Raw genomic sequence first — 18,696 nt, forward strand, 5'->3', positions numbered from 1 at the left:
GATCATGGTGCGGACAACGTCCGCGGAGAAACCCCGTCGCGTTAAGACGGCGGTCTCAACAGCCACGCCGTCAAACGTAGCGAGCCTAAATGCTCGTGGAAGATCGGACCTTGAGAGAGAAGGTCCTCCCTGGAGGGCAGTGGCCACGGAACGTCTGCCAACAGCAACATTAGGTCGGCGTACCAGGACCGACGGGGCCAATCCGGGGCGATCAGAATCGCGGGAACGCCCTCTGCCGCGATCCTCCGAAGAACCCGTGGCAGGAGGGGAAGAGGAGGAAAGATGTACAGAAGGGAGAATTGGCACCACGGAAGGACAAGCGCGTCGGCGCCGTAAGCCTCCGGGTCCCGTGCCCTGGATACGTATAGGGGAACCTTGCGGTTGAATTTGGAGGCCATGAGGTCCACGTCGGGGCGACCCCAGCGAAGACAAAGGGCCTCGAACACCTCTGGGTGCAGGGACCATTCTCCCGGATCGATGGTGGACCGGCTGAGGAAATCTGCCGCCCAGTTGTCTACCCCCGGGATGTAAATCGCAGACAAGGCTGGCACGTGCGTCTCCGCCCAGAGGAGAATGAGGGACACCTCTTGCATCGCCGCGGGTGCCTCCCTGATGGTTTATGTACGCCACCGCCGTGGCATTGTCCGATTGGATCCGAACAGGGCGGCCCCTCAGTAGATGGGTCCAGTGTCTGAGGGACAAAAGAACTGCCCTCAGCTCCAGAATGTTGATCGGAAGTCTGGACTCCGATAGAGACCAAACGCCCTGGACGGATCGGGGAGGGAAAACCCCCCCCCACCCCCGTAAGCTGGCGTCGGTGGTAATCACCAGCCAGTTCAGTGGAAGGAAGGACCTCCCCCTCAGAGGGAGATGCAACCACCAGTTGAGGGAAGCCCGAGCCAGGGGAGGCAGAAGGAAGGTCCTGTCCAGACTCCTCGGTGATTTGTCCCAGGCCGACAGAATCGCCCTCTGAAAGGTGCGGGAATGGAATTGTGCGAACGGCACTGCCTCGAAACAGGCAACCATCTTCCCCAGCAACCGCATGCCGGATCTGAGGGAAGGCCGGTGATGACGGAGAAGGCTGCGAACCGACCCGCGAAGGGCCAGACGCTTGTCCGACGGAAGACTGACCTCTGCCAGTTCCGTATCCAGGAGCATCCCCAGGAAGATCAGCCGTCTGGAGGGGGTAAGGGAAGACTTGGGGTGGTTGATAATCCAACCAAACCGCGTCAGGGTCTCCAGAGTGAGATCCACACTGCCGGATGCCTGTGAAAGGGAGGGTGCCTTGACCAAGATGTCGTCCAAGTACGGAAGAAGAAAAAACACTTCTTGAACGTAGAAGGGCCAAGACAGGGGCCAGGACCTTGGTGAACACCCGAGGAGCCGTTGCTAGACCAAAGGGAAGGGCAACGAACTGGAAGTGATCGTCCCCCACCGCGAAGCGTAGGAAGCGGTGATGACATGGAGCAACCGGAACGTGGAGGTATGCATCCTGAACGTCGATGGAGGCCATGAAATCCCCCTTTTCCAGGGAGGCCACTGCGGACCGGAGAGACTCCATCCGGAATCTCTGCAGGCGGAGGAAGCGGTTCAGGCGCTTCAGGTCCAAGATCGGTCGCACCGAGCCTTCCTTTTTGGGGATCACGAAGAGGTTCGAGTAGAACCCCCTGAACCTTTCCGTCGGAGGCACCGGGGCGATGACACCCTTGTCCATGAGTGAGCGAACGGCCGCGAAGAAAGAGGCCGCTCGTACGGGGTCCCGCGGAGGACGGGACCGGAAGAAACGGTCTGGCGGAATGGCCGCAAATTCGATCTTGTACCCGCAAGATACAATCTCGAGCGCCCATGCATCTGAGATGTGGTTCCGCCAAACGTTCCTGAAAAGGAGAAGGCGGCCCCCCACCCGGGTGGGTGGGGGCGCACCTTCAGGCAGAGGGCTGCTGGCCTGTGGTAGCCCGTGCAGGCTGGGTCTTGCGCCAGGTAGGTTGCGCCCGAAAAAACGGCTTCTTGCGTCTATCCTGGGTTGGGCCAGAGGAAGAAGAACCGGCCCCGGGTCTAGATCCGGAGGGCTTACGAAAGGACCGAAAACGGGACGAACCCGCGCGACCCCGTGGGGCGCCCTTTGGCCTGGACTGGGGAAGGAGAGTACTTTTCCCACCCGTGGCCTCTGATATAAGCTCGTCCAGGCGGGTCCCGAACAAGCTGGGAACCCGTGAACGGTAGACCGGCCAAGGAGCGTTTGGAAGCGGCGTCCGCCGCCCAAACCTTCAGCCAGAGTTCCCTCCTGACAGAAACCGCCAGGGCAGAGGAACGGGCAATGAGGGCCCCCGCATCCAGGGAGGCCTCACAAATAAATTTTCCAGCCTGGATAATTAGCTGGGCTAAGGAACGGAGGTCCTGAACAGGAACGTCCGACCCCAACTCCTGCTCCAGCTGCAAACCCCATTCAGAGACCGCTTTGCCAACCCAGGCGGAGGCAAAAACCGGTCTAAGGGCTGAACCAGAGGCAGAAAATATTGCCTTGGAAAGGGATTCCGTCCGACGGTCCTCAGCGGACTGGAGGGAAGATCCGTCCTGTACAAGAATAGCAGTGCTTTTGGACAGGCGAGCCACAGGAGGATCCACCTTGGGCGGAGATGTCCAGGTGGTCACAGACTCCGCCGGAAAGGGATAACAAATGTCCAGCTTTTTTGGTGTAACAAAGCGGACGTTTGGCTGAGTCCAAGCCTTGGATACCACAGAAGAAAAATCTGCATGTATGGGAAAGACCTTGGAGGCCTGTCTGGGTCGGAGAAAAGGACACGCCGGCCTGTTCAGAGCTGGGGGGGTCATCGTGTATCTGAAAGGTATCGCGGATACTAGTGATAAGATGCCCCACCGCGGATGACAATTTTGACGGAAGCTCTGAGTCCATGTCCACATCCGAATCCGCCAGTTCTCCCTCAGAAGGCGTATCCCTTTGAGAGGATAGGCTTGACTGAGCTCGCACGCATGGCGGAGAGAGCGAAACATCAGGAGAAGATGTGCGCTCAACCCTTGAACGTTTCTGAGTACGCCGGGCCCTGGAAGATTCACTGGGAGGCAGGGAATCAGTGGGGGCGGCAGAAACGGCATTCCCAGCAGGTGCGACAGGGATTTCGGCAGTCTGCGGGAGAGGCGGTCTATCCACGAGACGGCCCACCACGTGTGTAAGGCTCTCCACCGCCAGAGACAGAGACCTAGCCCAGTCAGGGGGTTCAGAAACAACAGGGGGCACAGCAGAAAGCGGGCCCTGCATCGGGGCCTGACATGCAAGGCAATGCGGCTCAGATTGCCCACTTGGAAAAAGTGCCTTGCAGGCGGTACAGGCGTGGTACCAGGGTTTGGGGGGCACCCGTGGGATCAGACATGCTGACAAGTGGTCGTACCTTGATACAGGGACAAGGGATTGCAGCGGCTATGACCAGTGGGGTTAGGAGAGGGTTAACAGCCCTACCAGTGCCTCAGAAGAACGTCAGGTCAGATCCCTAGGAGCGAAGGTCCAGATCAGCAGCCGCGAGGCAGCCAGAAAACCAGCGTGCGTCCCCAGCGATGCACCGGTGTCTCCCACGTGTCTCCACTTCAGTCCGGAGTGAGGAAGCGCGGCAAGCTTGAGCAGAGACGCGGGAACAAGCTCCGCCCCCTCCACGCTTGAATGTTTCATAACGAAACCCCGCCCCCATGACGCGCGCGCGAAAAAACACCGGCACCCCGTGCTGCCCGAGATTCCCAGGCATATGTTGTCAAAGAAGGGCCCGCAGGCCCCAAAAGCGCGGCGGTATAACCGGACGTCGGAAGGTAAGGTGGTCACCTGACCCCCGTCCCGCCGAACCGAACCGCCGATGCCGGGCCTAAGCCCCGCCCCCTCGATCACGGTACGGAGCGGGCGGCGGCGGGGAGGTAGTAAGAAGCAGGGGCTATCTTTTAAGCAGCGGGCGGCGGCGGGATGTGTAAGATCGGGAGGTACATGAAAAGCAGGCAGATGGGGAGATCCCACAGAGCGCTCTGAGAAGCGCAGGAAACGGCCGACCACGGGTGCCCCCCCCCCCCGAACCCAGTGCAACAGGGACAGGGAATGGGCTGGAAAAGCCATCTTACCTGTCTTCACCCTCATTTCCTTCCAGCAGGGTCGCCCCTTCAGCCCCTGGCACCGCAGTGGCAGGAAGCTGGAAGAGGGGCTTGGCGTGCGGGCGACCCCCTAGCTGGCGGGATGTAGGGGAGCCGGTGCTGCCCAGATCCTCCTATTGCTTCAGTGGGGGAGGCAGCAGCGCAAATACGTTGGCACTGGTGCAGCTCAACCCCGGGAGAACAGAGAGGTCCAATGCGTCTCTGGTATCCCTAGGAAAAAACAAAAATAAAATAACAAAATTAGAGAAAAAATTAAAACAAGGAGAAAACAGCCCTGCAGTAGCAGGGAGTGTCTTGCCTCCTTGGACACTAAGCTAAAACTGGTAGCCTCTATCTCCAGGCTGAGGGTATAGCTGATGGAGGAGGGGCTTAACAGTTTTACTTAGTGTCACGCCTCCTAGGGAGCTGAGCTATACCCAAGGTCTGTGTCCCCCAAGGAAAATGGGCGAGAAATATATATATATATATATATATATATAACGGATCCATTCTTGCAATGCATTTGTAAGACGGATCCGCATCCGGATCAGTCTACAAATGCTGTCCGTGTGCATGCAGATTGCCTGATCCGGCGACAGAACTGCCTGCCGGATCACTCTGCCACAAGTCTGAAAGTAGCCTTATCTATTTTTTTTTTTTTACATTTTTGACTCCATTCACATTTCCAGATAACAGAGGAAAGCACCATCTCTGTACTACTAGAAGAAGAGCTGTTCTCTGAAGAGGGGGGAGCTGCTGCATAAGAGCTGGGGCACGTACAGTAAAGTGATCTTCGTGCTACTTTACTTCTTGCTGTGATCAGTAACCTCCGACACTACCAGAATGCTGCATTCACATCCATGCGTGTTACAAGAGCTGCGGAGTCTGTGTGCATGCCGGGAATTGTGGTATCGCCATAGCTGGAGAGCCGAAGGTTGCCGATTCCAGATCTAGATATTAACTTCTAATTTGGGTGCCCAATGGCTGCAAGTGAACATGCTTTTGGCCACACATGGCAGAAGCATTATAGACATCTCGTGGAAACCCAGTTGTCCAAGCTACATAGACACTTGGGCATCCACTGTAAATGGACTAAAACGGGCATGCTCAACCTGCGGCCCTCCAGCTGTTGTAAAACTACAACTCCCACAATGCCCTGCTGGTGGCTGATAGCTGTAGCCTGTTCGGGCATGCTGGGAGTTGTAGTTTTGCAACAGCTGGAGGGCCGCAGATTGAGCATGCCTGGACTAAAACATAAATATATACTCACCCGTTTTCTCCTCTGCTGCGCTTCGGTCCTCGACTCCTCACCACTGCTAACTGTTTTTCTGGCTGCAGCCCGTGAAGTCACTGTGTAGTGTTGAGCGAACGCCTGTTTTCAAGTTCGGCGTACAAGGTTCGGGTTATCTAGGAATTCAGTTTATGGTCCGTGGTAGCGGAAACCATAACGGAATTCTTATAACCTTGTACGCCGAACTTAAAAACAGAAGTTTGCTCAACACTAGTCTTGTGCGCAGCTGAGGCCAGCGCTCGAAGAAACAGCGGAGAAAGCAGTTGAGTATCCGAATCCTTTGCTATTTTAGGCCATTTACAAGGGTTGCAAACATAAGGAGCACTTCCAGACTCCATGCAGATGCTATCTTTGATCATGTTTGAACCCAGGACCCCAAGCATTGCACGGCAACAAGGCCAACCACAAAGAGATTTCGCAGTCCCAGTGCTAAACACTGGTCCTTTATTCCCTAGGTGAGAAGCTCACCCTGAGGTGTCAGACAGTAGCTTCTAATACTCTCCCTAAATCAGAGCAAGTAGTGCAACCTCCTTCCATATGCCAAGCAGAGCATAAAGCACTCGTACGTTAAAGGAACAGCTCCTTCCTATTCAAGTGAATAGGAAGGAGACATCCCATTGAAGGGCATGGGACGGCCTAGTTGTAATTACACTTGCTCGACGGCGAGCAGGTAAACCGAGAAGGCAGCATACGAGCACTGCTTTCTCTTCAAACAGCTGATCAGCGCGGGGGGAACGCATGGGCGGTTGGGCCGATCAGACCCCCGCCAATCTGATATCCTTAGGATTGGTCATCAATATGAAAAAAAGCAAACAACCTCTTTAATTAAGATTACAGTTTATATAGGGGGAGGGAAATCATATACTAAGTAACGCCCAACACTTAATCCCAAGCTGGTTCCTGCAGTTTTTGCATTTCTTTAAGACATGCAGCACTGAATGTGTCTGGTACTTATGAGCGCATTACATCTTACGGTTTTCTGCAGACTACATTTTATTTGCATAAGGCTACTTTCACACTAGCGTTTTTTGGGGGATCCGTCATGGATCTGCAAAAACGCTTCCGTTACAATAATACAACCGCATGCATCCGTCATGAATGGATCCGGTTGTATTATGTCTTCTACAGTCATGACTGATCCGTCTTGAACACCATTGAAAGTCAATGGGGGACGGATCGGTTTTCTATTGCGTCAGAGAAAACTGATCCGTCCCCATTGACTTACATTGTGTGCCAGGACTGATCCGTTTGGCTCAGTTTTGTCAAGCAGGCAGCGTTTTGGCGTCCATCTCCAGAGCGGAATGGAGACTGAACTGATGCTTTCTGAGCGGATCCTTTTCCATTCAGAGTGCTTTAGGGCAAAACTGATCCGTTTTGGACCGCTTGTGAGAGTGTGAAAGTCGCCTTAGATCTCTGCCAGAGTTAGTGCCAAGTGCAGAGTGGAATACTACTGCGATCTGTCCGTGTTGTAACCTGCCTTTGTACAACCAGACAGTATGTGGTGAAAGCAAGATGTGTGTATGCCATTTAAAAGGGTTAACCGGTAACTAGTCGTCTGGATAAGTCATCAATATCAGATTGGTGGGAGTCTGACATCTGGGACCCCCGCCGATCAGCTGTTAGATGAGGCCGGCGCTCCCTGTGCTCTTCCTAGGCCATGTGACATCAAACATCGGTCACATGGCCTAGTTGCAGCTCGGCCCCATTGAAGTGAATGGGGGGGGGGCTGCAATACCAATCACAGCCACTGTATGGCGCTGTGCAAGGCTGCGCTCACCAGAGCTGTGGTGACTGCGGTGGCTCCCTAAAACAGCTGATTGGCGGGGATCCCGGGACTCAGACTCCCGCCGATGTGATAATGAGGGTAAGTCATATTTGTGTCACTTGCATCATAAGTGACCGCCCTCATATTAGGATGTCAGGCAGAGATCAGCAACCTTCGGCACACCAGATGCTGTGAAACTACAACTCCCAGCATGCAGACTTACTCGGCTGTTCTCGTAACTCCCACGGAAGTAAAAGGAGGATTCTGGGAGTTGTAGTTTCAGAACAGCTGGAGTGCCGGAGATTGCTGATCCCTGATGTAAGCCCTCAGTTCTATGCCATGATGATCAGCTCTGGGCTGGCAGACATCTGCAATCTCCTTCCATACCCGGTCTATGAGAGTGTCTGCATCTGCTCGAGCACACACAGCCCACAATGTGCACTTGATGAGGAAGTCACGGGTACGGAGATGCAAAATGAAATTCATGAACTTGTTCCCAGAGGCAAGGAGGAAAAAGTGACAAATCGCCTGAGACACTGCAGAGGCTGATAAAACGCTGATCAAGTGCAGCGGCGACGGGTGAATGCAGCAGAACCGGAGTCACCCAGAACAAGCATCACAACTGTTTAGGTGAAATTGTCCTTGAGAGGATCCACAAAATCAACACAGTTGTCCTTGTGATGAAGGAGTCAGCCATGCTGTCCGAGTCCATAAAGACAGCGATGCCTTGAGGAAGAGGAGCTGCAGGCAGGTTACCACCTGACATCCTGTGTACGAGACTCCGGAGATCCACAACTAACTGCCCTTAAATATTGGCGTGCGTCTGGCTCCCAATATCACTGTAAGGGTCTATTCACACGTCCGTATGTGTTTTGCGGATCCGCAAAACACGGACACCAGCAATGTGCGTTCTGCATTTCCGCACTCTCATAGAAAATGTATTTTCTTGTCCACAATTGCAGACAATAGGACATGTTCTATTTTTTGGTGGAACGGAAGTGTGGATGCGGACAGCACATTCTGGCCCCATTGAAAAAATGAATGGGTTCACACCTGTTCCACAAAATTGCGGAACAGATGCGGACCCATTTTGCAGATTTGTGAATGGACCCTAAAACATGATTTTGCTAGAAGTACTGCAGGGAATCGGACCCTGTATCAGGACTTTAGTCGGCAACATTTATAGTTAATGACCCCCTAATCAAGTACAACCTGGTTTTTGAGGCAGATTAGTCTCGGTTATCGGTAGAGCTCCAGCAGAGGATCCCTTGGAAGAAGAGATTTGTGGACGAGCAGTGCTGGGATTTATGAGAATATCCGGAAGGGTTTCCCGTTCAGAGAGGACACATTAGAAGTCAGAGTCCTAATTAGATGTGGTCAGAAAGCCGCAGTCAGCACATCCGCAGCTCAGAAAACTTCTTACCTGATCACTTTCACACTCAAATTCTTTCAGAAGAACAAGAAAGGCACAGCGCGTCTTCATCATAATGTCCAGCGCACCGCACAAGCTCTTCAGCTTCCCCGCACTGCTGTTCTGGCCTGAGAGTCACAGAGAATCCAGAAGATGACAAATTAGAAGTTATCACCATCATAAAAACAGACATAAAAGAGGGGGCATGTAATATCAGACAGCTTCCCCTAAGAGGGGGCATGTAATATCAGACAGCTTCCCCTAAGAGGGGACATGTAATATCAGACAGCTTCCCCTAAGAGGGGACATGTAATATCAGACAGCTTCCCCTAAGAGGGGACATGTAATATCAGACAGCTTCCCCTAAGAGGGGACATGTAATATCAGACAGCTTCCACTAAGAGGGGGCATGTAATATCAGACAGCTTCCACTAAGAGGGGACATGTAATATCAGACAGCTTCCACTAAGAGGGGACATGTAATATCAGACAGCTTCCACTAAGAGGGGACATGTAATATCAGACAGCTTCCCCTAAGAGGGGACATGTAATATCAGACAGCTTCCACTAAGAGGGGACATGTAATAGACAGCTTCCACTAAGAGGGGGCATGTAATATCAGACAGCTTCCACTAAGAGGGGACATGTAATATCAGACAGCTTCCCCTAAGAGGGGACATGTAATATCAGACAGCTTCCCCTAAGAGGGGACATGTAATATCAGACAGCTTCCCCTAAGAGGGGACATGTAATATCAGACAGCTTCCCCTAAGAGCGGACATGTAATATCAGAGGATGCATTCTACATACTGATAATTATTAATGAGAATAGAGAGAGAGACGTGCCAAAGAGAGAGAGAGAGAGAGAGAGAGAGACTTGCGAGAGAGAGAGAGATGTGCGAGAGAGACAGGCGGGCCAAAAAGAGAGATACAGACAGGCAAAATCTGTCTCAAGGTAAGCCAACCGGCCTGTCCAAGCTTCCGCCATCTTTAGAATTAGTAATTCTGGGCCCATGTGCTCCAAAATAACACTGGGGGACATTTACTAAGCATGTTGCACCAGAATTATGGTGTAAAATGCACCAAAAAGAATGGCGTTTTGATTTACGGCAAATATATCAACTGTTTTCTCCAGAATTTTCACTCTAAAGAATACATCACGCCAGAAAGGAGTTCTAAATGTCAAAGTGGGCGGGGCTTATCTGCAGAAAAGGTCCGAAATTGTTGAGAACAATTTAGCCAGCGATTGTGGTGGCGTTTTGTGTAAAAAGTAGCATTTATGGCAGAAAGATGCGACTTTTGGCCAAAGTCGCATTTATGAAAGGAAAACCAACTCGTGGAAACAAGCTGACAGGCGAGTATTAAAACAGAATGAGCTAAACAGCAGGGTTGTCAGTAAGGCGACTTTCACACTAACGTTTCTAATGGATCCGGCAGGGCTCAGCAAAAACGCTTCCGTTACTGACGATACAACCGCCTGCATCTGTTCTGAACGGATCCGGTTGTATTATCTGTAACATTGCCAAGACCGATCAGTCATGAACACCATTGAAAGTCAATGGGGGACGGATCTGTTTTCTAGTGTCAGATTGTATCAGAGAAAACGGTTCCGTCCCCATTGACTTGCATCGTGGGTCATGACGGATCTGTCTAGCTCCGCATCCATGACGGAAAGAAAACCGCGGCATGCTGCGGTTGGCTCTCTGGTATTGGAACGCAACAAAACGGAACAGAATGCATTTTGGAGCGTTCTGCTCTGTTCAGTTATGTTTGTCTCCATTGACAATGAATCAGGACAGAACAGAAGCATTTTTTTCCGGTATTGAGACCCTATGACTGATCTCAATACCGGAAAATATAAATTCTAGTGTGAAAGTAGCCTAAATTGACATTCAACAAAAACAAAATAACAAAAACGTTCCGAATCTGAGACAAAAGTCGCAATTTACGCCTGGAAATGTCGCAAATACGCTTCAAAAGTCGCAATTATGTTTCAAATGTCTCAAGTATGGTATGGCTGGTAGGAAGGTGGCGCATTTTAGGCTACTTTCACACTTGCGTTCAGAACGGATCAGTCTGCATTATATTTCAGAAAAAAATCGAAGTCCAATTTGTACTCAGACGGATCCGTCCAGACTTTACATTGAAAGTCAATGGGGGACGGATCCGTTTGAAATTGCACCATATTGTGTCAACGTCAAACGGATCCGTCCCCATTGACTCACATTGAAAGTCAGGACGGATCAGTTTGGCTCCGCACGGCCAGGCGGACATGAAAACGCTGCAAGCAGCGTTCGGGTGTCCACCTGCTGAGCAGAGGACAAACGGAGCCAGACTGATGCATTCTGAGCGGATCCGCATCCACTCAGAATGCATTGGGGCCGTACGGATCCGTTTGGGGCAGCTTGTGAGAGCCTTCAAACGGAACTCACAAGCGGAACGCAAGTGTGAAAGTAGCCTTAGTTTGAAAAAGTTGTATTTTAGTTCCATTGGTGTTAAAATGTTGCAAATAAAGATAAACCGGCAGATAATCAGGTTTAGATTTTAAAGAGTCACATTTTAAAAGTGGCGAGCGCCTTTGGATACATGAGGTGAAATAAATCACAGCATAAAACGTATTGGCATTGTCAGCTGCAAACAAGAATCCATTCACTTCTGGATTGGGATTTCCAGCTTAAGCCCCCCGCATTCTCCGAGTGTTTGTACATCCACTTAGCAAAGCGCTTGTGTTCACAGCCCAATCTCACCACAGACACATTTCATATCAATTCCGTGGATTAGACCAGCGCTCCGCTACTGACACTATTTGGCAGCGAGTGTGAACGAAGTTGGGCAGAAAATCCCTTTTTTTTCTTTTTCTCTTCCCACGTCTCCTTTCTCTCAGCACAGCAATTTTTCAGTTGAATTAATCGGATTTGCAGATTTTGGGTAATTTTAGCCTGCAGGTTTATAATACGCGGGGTCAGAAGCCACCCGCGTGCAGAGGTTTCATCGTAATGAGCATCTTTGTCTGCATGTACCACACACGCTGCCTGTGCATCTGCTCGGTTAATACCCTCTGGCTGGACACCCACTGCAGACGGCAACGCCATCGCACTATGAAAGCAGAGCGAAATAAAAGCAGCGACGGAAAAGAAAAAGGAATCTGTCGACACAAACTGGTATTTTTATGCAAGTCACGCATTCTGCAATGAGAACAATATGAACGCATAACTCAACACGCGGCTTATAGCATCTCGCCGTTCACCAAATCTCCTTCTCGTGAAGCGAAGCCGCCAATTAACTACTACAACGCTGAATAAATTACTAAGATACAACATCCACAGTTAGAGAGGAGCCGTCACCACTCCTGACATGTCTGGTTTAGTAACTAATTGCAATAACGATTCTGGAGCATCCTTTCATATAACTATGTTGTGTCATCCCTCTATTATTCCTACTAGAAGTTCTATTATGCAGCCTTGTTCACTGATGACTTTGACATTTATTTTTGCTCAGCAGTGTACAAGTCTACGAACTCTACCCCACAGACTTACTCAGAGATGACCAAACCCTTTAAAGGGGTTGTCATGGCCCTAAAAGAAAATCGGGAATGGCCAGACACTCACCAAAAACTCACCTGTTCTGATCGTCTTGGTTCCTGCAGCACATCTTCGTCCTTCCGCTTCCGGTCCTAGCCTGGCTGGAAGTGTTACCTGCTGACTCTCTACACGTCACACTTCAGACCTGGCGGGGATGAACAACCCAGCGGGAACCAGGACAACCAGAGAAGGTGAGTGGGGATTTTGCTTTCTTTTCAGTTTTACTCACACACCATGCCCAGCCAACCACAATTTTCTTTCAGGGCTCAGACATCCCCTTTAAGAGGTTTTATGACATTAGGGAAAAAAGGGTCCCCAGACACAGCGCTACTCTTGTTCATGGACGCTGACTGCTATGGCTGTTCAGCCCCCGTCACTTCACTTGCAGAGCCGCGTAATATAATGCATTGGTCATTTAGCCAAGTCTTCTGTACAGATTATACTGTTGGGGGGGTAGACTGTGCACTTGCTGGGATTGAAGGTGCACTTACTGGACATTTGGAACTCTGCAAAGGCCACTCGTTCTAGTTGTACTCTGAGCAGTTCACATGGAGCGTCGTTCAGAAGCTGGAAGAGCTTCACTGCTTTGCTGTAATGCAGATCTGCCATGACCCGATGCTGCTTCCTCAAGTGTTCATCACCCACCTGTATATAAAAAAACAAAAAAAAAAAACCACGTTCTATGAGATGACGGGAGGTCAATACAGAGGAACGCATTACACTCGACTGGATCGCCGAACGTCTTCCACATTCTTTAAATTGATCCCTATAAATATGTATTATCTGCTGGAATTTAAAGGGAACCTGTCACCGGGATTTTGTGTATAGAGCTGAGGACATGGGCTGCTAGATGGCCGCTAGCACATCCGCAATACCCTAGCTCTGTGTGCTTTTATGGTGTAAAAAAAACGATTTGATACATATGCAAATTAACCTGAGATGAGTCCTGTATGTGAGAGGAGTCAGGGACAGGACTCTTCTCAGGTTAATTTGCATATGTATCAAATCGTTTTTTTTTTTACACAATAAAAGCACACAGAGCTATGGGGACTGGCTTTTGTGGATGTGCTAGCGGCCATCTAGCAGCCCATGTCCTCAGCTCTGTACCCCAAATACTGGTGACAGGTTCCCTTTAAAGAGAACCAGCCACCAATCCAAGTAAGTGAGGTATTAATATATTTTAGTTGGCCACGATTCCCTGAGCAGGGCATACTTCCCTTATGAATATGCACCCGCCCTCCCCCATTCCGCAGTAATGTCCCCCGGATATATTTGGCACTGCGTGTCAGTCTGCAGTGACCAGCCACACAGGTAAGGCTAGCTTTGTCTCCTCTTTGCTAGGGGAAGTTTCATCCCCTTTGGACAGCCTCCGAATGCAGCGGAATCTCCGGAGACCATGCATTACCGCAGCTTTCGGAGAGAGACGGCGCCGCAAAGAAGAGACCAAACCGCAGCTAAGTCTCACTACAGTCTGAGAAAGTATGAAATGCTCAGGGAAGCATGGCCAACCAGATTATACAAATATCTCACTTTTTTGGGATTGGTGACACAACCATAGAGTTGATAGGGGCAGCTGCATGAATATTTACACAAGCTCCCACTGCAAAAACAAAAAACTGTATGTAGTAAGCCCCCTCTAGTGGTGGCCGCAGACAGGCCGAATTTTAGCATCTTAAGGAGGAACTTAATTTTTTTTTTAAAGATTCATGAAGGGTTAAAAAAGGGCCATACTCCCTCTCACTGACCCCTTCCACCAATGCTGTTCTGACGCTGGTCCATTCCCTGGTGTTCTTCTCTTCCTGGACGTTGGAAAGACCCAATCAGCTAATGACTGCGGCAGGACACTGCTATGGCCCTTTCCAGGCATTTCCAGCATGTCAACCCAGGACCATGGAAGAGAAGAGCAGCTGATATCGGACCAGAGTCAGAACTGGCAGCGGCAGGAGATTGGCGAAATTGACCTTGGCATTCACCCCCCACCCCCCCCTTTCCCCTTTTTTAAAATTTTAACCCTTTGTGACACCTTTAAAATAATAAAATGTATTTCCTCTAAAAAGCCTTTTAACGCTATGACTGCGTGAAGGAAAGCAGAAGTGCAATGTAAAATTAAATAGGAGCACGTACAGCCCATGTGTACAAGTAAAACGGCTAAACATGGACGCCTACCTGGTTGCGCAGAGAGCTGTGATACATGGAGGCCAGCCTGTGATGGATGGTGGCTGCTCTGTACTGGCACAAGGGCTGCCGGGCGGACACGCTGTCCACATCGCAGTATTTCAAGGACTTTAGCATGGCTTCGGTGACTTCTCTCTCGATCTATAAAATACAGAAGAGAATATAATACTGACCAGTGACCACCACTGGGGAATCACCTGGCATTACACATTATTCACCCTCTTCTTCATGTAGTAGTGAGGGCACGCCGAGTCCGCAGTGTCTGCCCAGCGCACACGAGGAAAGCACTGAACACAAAGCGCATTATGGTAAAGAGAATATATACGTAATTTGGCCTTAAAGAGGACCTGCCACCTCTCTTGACCTGTGGGTTTTAGTAGCTACTTGCAATTACAGTTCTGGAGAATCATTTTATATGACTATGTTTTGCTGCTCTTCTTTTATTCCTACTAGAAGTTTATGAATAAAAGTTCAGGTGGATGTTACCAGTTTGGGGGGGGGGTCCTTGCAAAGTGTTCCACTGACAGCAATGATTGGACAATAACAGACTGTGCAGGGACAAATCCCCAACTGGTAACACCCATCTGTACCCATTACCAATAAACTTCTAGCAGGAATAAAACAAGAATGCCAAAACAGAGTCATAAGAATAATTGTTCCAGAATTGTCATTTCATGTGGAATACAATTATTTAGAGGTCAGGAGAGGCGACAGCTTCCCATTAAAAGGGTTCTCCAGAATTTCGAGATTGATGGCCTATCCTCAAGATAAGCGGTTACCTTGTATCTTCGGTGCTGGAACTACACAGCTCTGTCCATTGAGTAGTGGAGGGAGCTGGTAACATTTACTTCGATGGGGCAGGACTGTGTTCTACCTAAAAGCAAAAAAAAAAAAAAAAAAAACACTCGCCTGCACCCCCCATCTCCTTGATTCCAGTTCTGAAGCTCCAATCAGCAATCCTTCTGGTGCCCGGCCTGTAAACTTCCAGATGGGGTCACATACAACCTGCAGCCATTAAATGGCCTCAGCACTGATGTGTCCCCAATCGACATGTGACCCAGGCGCTGAGGCCAGTGAAAACTGCCAGCAGCGCATGTGAACCCTGACCAGTGCTGGAACCAAGCAACAGGGAGCAGGTGAGTGCATTTCTTACTTTGGGTAGAACATGGTCCTCGGCCAAACAAAAAAAAAAAAAAAAAAAAAAAAAAGGGGGTTTAAGGCTAAAAGTCCTTAGTTAATCAGAGACAGACTGTGCTGTCTGACAAGTGCATATAAAAGGCTGTAGACTCTATACCAGGGATGGCCAACCTGAGGCTCTCCAGCTGTTGCAAAACTACAACTCCCAGCATGCCCACACTGCCTACAGCTTTCAGCCTACAGTAGGGCATGGTGGGAGTTGAAGTTTTACAAAGGCTGGAGAGCCGCAGGTTGGCCACCCCTGCTCTATACAGTGCATTCCCAGCACATAGTCGGACTAGCTTGTAAAAGCTGGTCAGCTCAGAGAACTGTACATTGTGACGTCCCTCTTTTATTCTTCCTGGAAATTTCTCTACCCGATCTGACATGGTCTAAGTGTGGAGGAAACCTTTGACAATTGAAAAGATAACAGCTAGATGTTACTCATACATTTCCAGGAGGAATAATAGAGGAAGAGCATGAAGCAGTGTTCAACAAAAATGATGCTCCCGAATGATAGTTATTTCATGGGCAGTGCAAGTATAAACCGAGAAGCTGGCAGGTTCTCTTTAACGGGCGCAATCCCTCTGGGTCTCCTAGGGTCAGACGATCGTGCCATGGGATAGGACAACCCGGTCTTCAGTTTCTGCAGGAGAAAGTAAGCAACGCACGGCATCCTCGGGAAATCAATGGTCCATCTGTGCAATGATGGATGAACTGAGACCTCCAGCAATATGGGGTCTCCTACCGTACCACATCCATGTACCCCGAGAAAACACACAGAAGTGGCTCATGTACAGCAGACGCAAGGGGACCGCCATGCTAGGGTCCCTGCGGCCCACCCTAGGACGAGCAGCTCTGGATCACGCCTCTTCTTCTCTTGATTGACAGGGCCAGGCAGCGCTGCTGTCCTCCCGCCGGCCGCGTCTGCAGTGTAAATCTCGCGCCGTTCAGTATTCGGCGCAGGCAGGGACGCGGCTGTCGGGAGGAGAGTAGCGCTGCCTGGCCCTGTCAATCAAGAGAAGAAGAGGCGTGAAAAGAGGTTGGCAAACGGAGCCTCTAGAAGCAGGTGCAACGCGACCCCCCCCCCCCCCCCATCGCTTCTAGAGGCTAATTAGCATATTATAAAAGTTTGTTTTTCTCAGTAAAGGCTTCAGGCAGTGAGATAGCTCTAATACAGTTATGTTCAGCTGACATTAGCACATCGCTAATGTCAGACAGCTTAATACCCATTTTTCAGGTGACAGAAACCCTTTAAATAGCCCTATGCGGTATAGTCCCCGATATACTGGTGGGTAATCAGAGCCGCAAGTCACCATTAGTGCTCAATGTAATATCCTCTAAGAAGCATCAGATTGTGAAAAGCAACATATGGCGGGGAAGCTGAACCGAAGACGTCGCCATCAATTCAGCTGACTGATCTGTTACACGGACTGTGTGAAAGTAATGTGCTCGCATCAGAGATGAGGAGGTGGATGTAATGCAGGCTGGCAGGCTGATTCTTACATGTCACAAAGAATCATGGAGACCAGCTGCTCACAGAACCCCCTCTCCATAAATACGCAGGGGGTCATACAGTCCTGATCAAAAGTTTAAGACCACTTGAAAAATGGCAAAAAATCCTATTTAGCATGGCTGGATCTTAACAAGGTTCCAAGTAGAGCTTCAACATGCAACAAGAAGAAATGGGAATGAGACTAAACATTATTTGAGCATTAAATTTAATGAAAACAAATAATAAACTGAAACAGGCCGTTTTTCAGCTGATCAAAAGTTTAGGACCACACCTCGAAACCCCCCCCCCAAAAACAGAAATCCAACTTCCAAACATGAACTCAGTAAGAAGTAGCTCCGCCGTTCTTGTTTATCACTTCGTTTCGGCAGCTCTACTTGGAACCTTGTTAAGATCCAGCCATGCTAAATGATTTTGATCAGGACTGTATTAAGGGTGCAGACTCTCCGCCGTTCTCGTAGGCTTATGTGTAGGGTGACCGTGACCAGGACAAAGCTGGTTACTGGGGAGGGACCAGCACTAGCCAACTGATTAGTGGGGGGCATTAGGCACATTCGTCTGCACATCTATAGGGCACCGTATTCAGGGAGTGCTCGGGCACATGATCAAGAAGTAGAAATGAGCGAGACGTTTGATTGAGGCTTTCAAGTGAAAATACGAAACTTTTTAAATGTCTCAAAGAAAAAAAGGCCTCTTTCTCCACTTATCAGGCTGCTCTTCATCCACCCCTTACTGTCAGATTACTGATAAAATCTGTACATATGAGGCAGAGATGGACTACAGACTCAATGAGGGATCAGGTTACAGCTGCTGCCTTTAGAAGTCTATGAAGAGGGGCACCTTTACTGGCTCAACCTAACAATGGATTCACAGCTACACTGCTCGGTAATAGTGTCCTCCTTGCGGATACTGTACATGAAATATAGTGATAGCGGAATTTCCTCTACTTTGTGTGCTGTGCATGGGAGACATCATAGCAGCTGGTGTTCACACACTTGCTCAGGAATATTTTACAATTAGATAGAGTCTGCAAAAGGGTAGCTGGTGATAAAATCATATATAATGCACATACAAGGGTCAGATTTAATGTAATTCCTGAAGCCAGCGTGTGCCCTCATACATTGCAGGCTGCTCAGTCCCGTTGTGAGAAATCCATCAGTTAAAGGGGTTTTCCCATCTCAGATAATGGGGGCATATCGCTAGGACATGTCCCCATTGTCTGATCGGTGCAGGTCCCACCTCTGGGAACTGCACCTACACCGAGAACAGAGCCTGAAAGTTGGGGGCTCTGCTTGCTGGCTTAGCTATTTCCATCGGCACCATAGAAATAAATGGGAGCGGCGGCCGCACAAGCGCAGTGTGCTCCCATTCACTACTATGGGGAAAGCGCCTGGTGGTGGCCAGACCCAGGGAAACTCCACCGGCCACCACCTACCCTACTTCCCTGTGTAGGTGTGACCCGCACCTATCAGACAATGGGGACATATCCTAGCGATATTCCCCCATTGTCTCAGATGGGAATACCCCTTTAAGCTCTCTGCTCTCCTGAACGTAAATCTAACCTGAAATCTTTACAACTAAATAATGTAAACTTAAAGGGAAAGTCACCAATATTTTGTCTATATAACTAATGCTGTTGTACACTCAAACATCATTTTA

General features: G+C 49.7%; 1 protein-coding gene across 1 annotated transcript in view; it reads right to left on the reverse strand.

Annotated features, from left to right (window-relative positions):
* EDRF1 (erythroid differentiation regulatory factor 1) overlaps positions 1-18,696 on the reverse strand; it is a 96,038-nt gene that overhangs the window by 8,842 nt on the left and 68,500 nt on the right. Inside the window, exons 20-22 of the mRNA XM_044296441.1 lie at positions 14,340-14,489; positions 12,665-12,818; positions 8,605-8,720 (exon numbers count right to left, since the gene is read on the reverse strand). Of these exons, the coding sequence (XP_044152376.1) occupies positions 8,605-8,720; positions 12,665-12,818; positions 14,340-14,489 (420 nt within the window). The remainder of the gene's footprint in view (positions 1-8,604; positions 8,721-12,664; positions 12,819-14,339; positions 14,490-18,696) is intronic.

The sequence above is a fragment of the Bufo gargarizans genome, chromosome 6 (genome assembly GCF_014858855.1).
Source record: "Bufo gargarizans isolate SCDJY-AF-19 chromosome 6, ASM1485885v1, whole genome shotgun sequence".
NCBI classification, from domain to species: domain Eukaryota; kingdom Metazoa; phylum Chordata; class Amphibia; order Anura; family Bufonidae; genus Bufo; species Bufo gargarizans.